The sequence below is a fragment of the Lactuca virosa genome, chromosome 3 (genome assembly GCF_052849685.1).
Source record: "Lactuca virosa cultivar CGN04683 chromosome 3, Lactuca_virosa_CGN04683_v6, whole genome shotgun sequence".
Lineage (NCBI taxonomy): Eukaryota > Viridiplantae > Streptophyta > Magnoliopsida > Asterales > Asteraceae > Lactuca > Lactuca virosa.
The window spans coordinates 63,187,255-63,194,232 of record NC_136428.1 but is presented as its reverse complement, the minus strand read 5'-3'; the positions used below and the strand labels follow the sequence as shown (position 1 = coordinate 63,194,232).

Genomic DNA, 6,978 nt, shown 5'->3' with positions numbered 1-6,978 from the left:
TCAACGCCGCTTGACTACTAATTTTTCTTTTCTAATTTTAGTTTTAAAACCGCCGATTGACAACCATTTTTTCTTCTTCAACAAACACAAAAAGACAAAACTGAGTTAAGCCCCAGGGTGTTTTGGTAATTTACACACGATATTCGATTCTCTGCCGTTATATAAAGTCACCGAATCCTTGTTTCAACGCCAATCACTGTCGTTTTACTACAGATTCTCAAGGGTTTCTTTCGCCGGAAAACTTTAGAATATGAGAACTCGCAGTGGGAACTTGTATCCGGTGGAGGATAACAATAACATCAGTGGTCGGAAGAGAAAAGGTCGTGATTTGACCGGAGCAAGGAAGGTGAACTGCCGGAAAAGAGGGAAACCGTCGTCTGGTGGCGTTGATAATTTTGATAGGCTGCCGGACGAACTCGTTCTTTCTATTCTTACATTCGTTGGATCCAGAGCTGATTGTCCGGCCGACTTTCTGGCCGTTTTAGCAACGTAAGGAATCGAAAATTGGAAAGACTTTGTGTGTATTTTGAAATTTTCAATTGAGAAAGACATTTAAAAGTCTTTTTTTTTTCTTCTTTAATTTGTGTTGATATTGTGAAACAGATGCAAGAGATTCAGAGGTTTGGGGTATGATTCGTCTGTGTTATCAAAAGCTTCGGCAGAAACATTCGGCGTCACAGCTAAGAATTGGTCTGAATCTGCACATCAGTTTCTGAAACGGTGTTCCGATGCCGGCAATGTTGAAGCTTGTTACACACTGGGCATGGTTGGTCATTTTTCATATTTTGTGTTGATTTTAATCTATAAACAGTTTGTAATATTGATTAGTTTTGTTATTTGAAACACAGATTCGATTCTACTGTTTTCAAAACTGGCAAAATGGAGCATCTCTTATGGCGAAGGCGGCGATGAGTTCGCACGCTCCGGCGTTGTACTCACTCGCCGTCATCCATTTTAACGGTAGCGGCGGCTCGAAGTCAAAAAAAGACCTAGGCGGCGGCGTTTCTCTATGTGCCCGTGCGGCTTTTCTCGGCCACATTGACGCCCTCCGGGAACTTGGCCATTGTCTCCAAGACGGTTACGGCGTTACTCAAAACATAACCGAAGGCCGGCGGTTTCTCGTTCAAGCTAACGCCCGTGAACTAGCAGTAGCTCGGTCGACAATCCCGTCGGCATTAGTTCCCGGTGACTGGCTGAAGCTGAACCCGGTCCTCATCCGCCGTGGAAACACCCTGATCCCTGGGTGTCCGTTACTGAGTGATTTCGGGTGCAACGTCATTCCGGAATATCATCCGGCCAACCGTTTTCTTGCCAGTTGGTTCGCCAATCGGGTACCTAGTCCGGAATTGCTCATATGTTCTCATGCTGGTTGCGGTCGACCGGAGACGAGGATGCAGGAGTTTCGCCGGTGCGCGGCGTGTGGTGTCGTGAACTACTGTTCACGAGCATGTCAGGCACAGGACTGGAAAATGCGACACCACAAGGAGTGTCGACAGCTGATGAGGTTTCACAATGTCATCGCCGGCGGAGGTAATGTCAACCCTAATCGGGTTGAGAATAACGTCGGTCAGAGATGAAACGATTACCGGTGGCCGGAGAAGCTGGATGTAACGGAAATGGTGAGGCCATTCAGTCAAAAGTCAAACACAAAGGTTCCGCTGAGGGCAGTTCTGGAATTTCCGCAGATCAGCCTACATTTTCTGGTCGCCGGAATCTAGTTTAGTTGAAGGGTAGCAATTTTGTACACAATGAGAATAGCTAGTAATAGTATAGCTCCCTTTTTTAATTAAAAGATTTAAATAAATATATATATTTAGTCATTTAATTTGTGAATAATAAAAGGTATCTCACAAGCAAATCTATTGCATCAACAAATTTAGTAGAGATTTTGTTTCTAAAAAAAGTTAGTATATATGAATGCCAAAGGAAAACGCATTTAATATTTTCTGTTAAATCAACAATTGAATTTAAATGTAATAATAGCAAAATATAGTAAAAAAAAGTTATGATATTTAAAATTAATATCCGTTTTCCTTCTTATAGCATAGTAATTATGGTACAATTAAAATGTAAATGTTAACTTCCCATAATGTTCTTATCATATTTAGTATGGTTTATATTGTTTATATAAATGAAATAACGAAGAAGATACATTTTAAATCAAAAGTCTCGAATAAAACTTAATCAGAAAATCGTAATGGTTTGAATAAAAGCTTAAAGTATGTAGTTGGTTGGAGTGAAAAAGGGCAAAAGCCAAAAGCAGTAGACTTGCTCAGATTAAAAGGCATCCAATGCCATTTATATATCGTTCTTCCCATTTCAAATCAATACCTTTTTGCCTTTTTATGTTGGCAAAAAAAGCTTCAAAAATAAAGTAAAATCATAATATTGTTTCTTTTAAATAAAGTAAGTAATTAATAAATATTAACAAAAACTAACCACATGTCAAGTCAAAGTTAAATTTTAAAAAATAATCTGATTTATCTTATAACTTGTTATATTTTTCCGGTCCATATCCGGTTATGGTCAGAAAATTGTTTTAGATATTGTATCCGCTCTAAATAGTATTTTGGACTCTCTCTTTGTTGAAGAAAATTGTTTTAGATGATAAAAAAATTGCAGTATTATGGGTGATGATAAAAAAATATTGCAGTATGATGATCTTTTTTTTGGACCAAGAACTTGTCCGAAATGTGTTAATCAAGGGTGAAAATCATAGATGTGTAGATATTGTACATATTTAGCCTTATTTTGCATTAAAAGTGAGGATATGATCTAAATGAATGGTAGAAATTTGTGTCTATAACAAGAAAGTAGTCCAAGACACGAATAGTGAGTCTGGAACATTAAGAGCTAACATGCTTTGCTTTCATTTAATCATGAACGTGTATATTGTTGGGTTTTATACACTACAACATCATATGGTGCACATACAACCCTAAATGCTTTGGATCTATGTTTTCTCTAATTATACATTCAATATTGTTTCCAAAGAATTAAGCCTACAACTAGCAAACAATTGACACATAAATCATAAAAGTAAGTTAGAAGATTACCTCTTTCTTGTAGCTTGTAGACATTGGCCTTTTAAGAGCTTAACACCTCAAGTGTTGTGCCTCAAACAAGTCACAAACATCATGAACAATTGGAGAATATTGAGAGAGAGAGAGAGAGAGAGAGAGAGAGAGAGAATTTAGAGCACAAAAAAATTGTCCATATACTTGTCAATCACCCTTGCACACAATTTTGGCTAAAGGAGGGTCACATTTATAGTGTGGGCTTCCTAATGTTTAACTTGTAAACCCTAGTCCATTTACTTAAGCCTTTAAGCAATCCACTAATCCATATGATGGGCCTTATGGACTAACTCTTCATGGACTTCCACATAGAATTAGTCCATCCTAATCAATATGGTTCATTGGTTCAAACTATAAATATTACTGATTAACTTAACCAGTCCCCGTTAATTTAATTAGTCTCTTTTGATCACTAAATTAATTCCAAATTAATTCTTGATCAATACTAATTAAATAATATGATTTATCAATTAATATATTATACTTATAATATATTAATAAATCACAAATAATCTCTTTCTCAAATATTCATCCTATCAAATTGTCCTGATGAAGGCAACCCGAAATGGACCATGCTACTCTCGGGTCAAGTACATACCAATTATAGTTATAAGCTTAGACACCTAATCCAACAGTCTCTCACTTGGATAAGTCTAATAACTATTATTGCAAGTACGACTCCAAAACCCGACTAGCAATCGTAGCTCTCAAAAGCTGTGACAACCCGAAAATTTTTGCCTTGTAAAGTCAAGCCAGTGCAATCAACCAAAAGTCAGACTCACTCCTGCTATCATTCAGCACTGTTTAGAGTCTGTTTGAGTGTTCTGAGCCCAATACATTCAAGGAATGAGTGTTAGGAAGTATCTGCTAGAGCCACTGTATAAAGATCAAGCCATAAACTCATTCAAGAGGAGTTTACGGCCAAGACACCAAGAGTTTACGGCCGTAAACTCAAGGTGGCCGTAAACTCAACCCTATATAAGTAACACTTGGCCATTTTCTTCACTTTTTCCTTCCTTGGCCAAAATCTCTTCAAACTCTCTCAAGTATCATTGATTTCTTCATCTAGATCATCATATATGTAAGTGTTCTAACCTTTGATTAGTAGTTATCCTTCATTATCTAGTATCATTCCATGATTTCATCCATGAAAACATCCATTTTGTCTAGATCTTCAAGATCCTCAAGAACACCAAGAACACCCTAGTGTTTTGGGCCGAAATCAACCCTTTCAAGCTTCAATATCGTGAGTGCTCCTTCCTTAACTTGTTGTATGCTAAAAGCTCTTGAATTACACCTTGAAATCAAGCTTTTCCCAAGAACATGAGGTGTTTACGGCCAATACCATCTCACTTGCCCGTAAACCCTAGTTTGAAGTGCAAATGGACCTTAAACTCTTCCTAAGGCTTGGACATGAACCTAGAACACTCCCTTGTGCTTTGTAAGACCTTAAAACACCCTTTCATGCACATGTTACCATGAGTTTACGGCCGTAAACTCCCTTGGCCGTGAACCCATGGCCGTAAACACCTAATGGTGGCCTTAAACACTCCTTAGATGAATCACATGTAATTCTAACACTTGGTCCAAGTGTTTCCCAGTCCCTAGGGGTGTTTCTTTTCATATAGTTGCTTATAAACACTATATTCATGCCAATACATGTCATTAAATGTCATTTAGGCTTCGTTTGTGTCTCGGGACTTCATTCGTGGAACTTCTCATCCTTACGCGCATATTCGTTTGAATCACCCACATAAGGTGAGTTCATACCCCGTAATCAATCTTTTAAACTGTTTTAAATGCTTTTAAGGGGAGAGGGGGGGGGGGAATACAAGTTGAACACAATGATAATTGTGTAATTGTTTGTTATAAACATTTTCAAAGATATTACTTATGTCATTTATAAGTAGTCAAAACATTTTAAAAACTCTTTTAAAGTTATGTTACTTTATAGTTTAACAAAACTCCGTTTTTAAAGTACCAGCATAACTTAGTAGTAAAATGAGTCTTTTCAATAACAGTTCAAGTAAAATACTAGTAAACTATAAGAGGTATAGTTTAGAGGTTCAGTTCATACTAGATGCTAGAACATACTATGAAGAGAAACAGGGAGGTAGATACAATACACGATAACATAAAGAGAAACAGGGAGGTAGATATAATACTTCAGAGAGACATACTATACACTATACATACTATACACTATAACAGAACAAACATACTAAGATGCTATAGCATGAGAACACTACAGGATCTAATTATACCAATGAATCACTAACTAATTGTTCTAAACAAAAGGTGATAGTAAAATTGGGTATACATGATCACATAACTTTAATGTGAATTCTACACGACCTAGCAATTTGTTTGCGGAAGTCGCGTTTGGTCCCCAGAATCTCTTGCAGGGAGAGCGTATAGTATGGGTACTATTCCTCACATTATGACCTTAATAAAACAAACATGTTTTATGGTAATTAGTACTACAGAATGTCAATTCAAAAGACAACTGTGTACTTATAATTTCCCATTACTTTCAGTAAGTGACAGTTCCACTGGAAAGTTAATGCAAACTATTTTTCGAGTCAAGATAGTTATAAACTCGGGAAAAACTTACATTTTACAAACGACACACAGAATAGTCGAGTCTAGTACATTCAGTAGAAGGGGGCCTATAATGCTAACTTTATGATTCCTTAGTGTATGCATTCAGGGATATATATTAATCGGATCCGACAGGTAATAGGATGTGTGCTTTCCGCTTCATTTCATGTTCCTTGTTTGGTTGTGGGCTTAGAGCAGATACACCCAGCCTACTATCTATCCGATCTTAGCTATATATGTGTTCCGTATACACCAAGTAATCATAAAGGGTACCAGGTATGGGCCAGGTCATAGGACACTCATTCAATGCACCGTTTTCTAGTACAAAACATACTTTTCAAATAAAGAACTTTTGAATACAAAACTAGAAACTTAACCAGAAAAGGGTTTAATCCATTTTATTAAACCAGTAAAACTTAAAGGACCTTAGGTGGTTAATTCTATAATACCTTAGTTTATACGCCAGGGTTATATATAATTAATATCCGATAGGTAGTTGGATGTGTGCCTTCCGCCTCATTCCATGTTCCTTGTTTGGTTGTGCGCTTAGGGCAGATTCACACAATTAACTATCTGTTCGATATTAGATTATATATAACTAGTATAAACTAAGTGATTATAGAAGGAACTACTGTGGTTACCATTTTATTATAAGAAATAAGGGTTTTCTTAAAGGATCTTTTCATCAAATATAAAGGAACTATTACAGTTAACTTTGTGAGTACCGAGTGAATACGCAGGGGTTATATACAACGATGATCTAACAAACAATGGGATGCATGTCTTCCGCCTCATTTCCTGTTCCTTGTTTGGTTGTGGGCTTAGGGCAGATACACACAACCGATTGTTTGTTTACTCTGGGTTTTATATAACTTGTATCCATTTAATACTCATAAAAAGGACTGTAGAGTCATTTTTACTTATCTTTCATCAAAGCAGGAAATGTAGGATTTTCTGGAGGAACAGGCAAACTTTTCTAAAACAGAACTTACTAGAACTTACTACAACTTTCTACAAACTTTCTTACTACTCACTTACTACATCACTAAAATCTTATGAACTCACCAGCTTAAATGTTGATCTACGCTTTCAAAATAACTTGTATTCTCAGGAGACCAGTAGACAGGTTCACGCTCTGGGATTCAGAAGATGGAGCAGTTCAGCTTCATGTCTTTTTGTTATTTGTTATGTATTCTATATTATGTGAATCACATACTTTGTAAACACTTTCTTTCTAATGCAATGGTTGTTTATTACTTCGCTTACAATGATGCATGATTTGTGATACTAAACATGACGT

General features: G+C 36.7%; 1 protein-coding gene across 1 annotated transcript; it reads left to right on the top strand.

Annotated features, from left to right (window-relative positions):
• The first annotated feature begins 206 nt into the window (after window positions 1-206).
• LOC145162362 (F-box protein At1g67340-like) lies at window positions 207-1,825 on the top strand. The gene is made up of 3 exons (XM_079081534.1): window positions 207-489; window positions 604-766; window positions 849-1,825. Exons 1-3 carry the CDS (start codon window positions 251-253, stop codon window positions 1,575-1,577), a joined length of 1,131 nt encoding a protein of 376 aa, XP_078937660.1. The 5' UTR covers window positions 207-250; the 3' UTR covers window positions 1,578-1,825.
• Window positions 1,826-6,978: the final 5,153 nt, after the last annotated feature.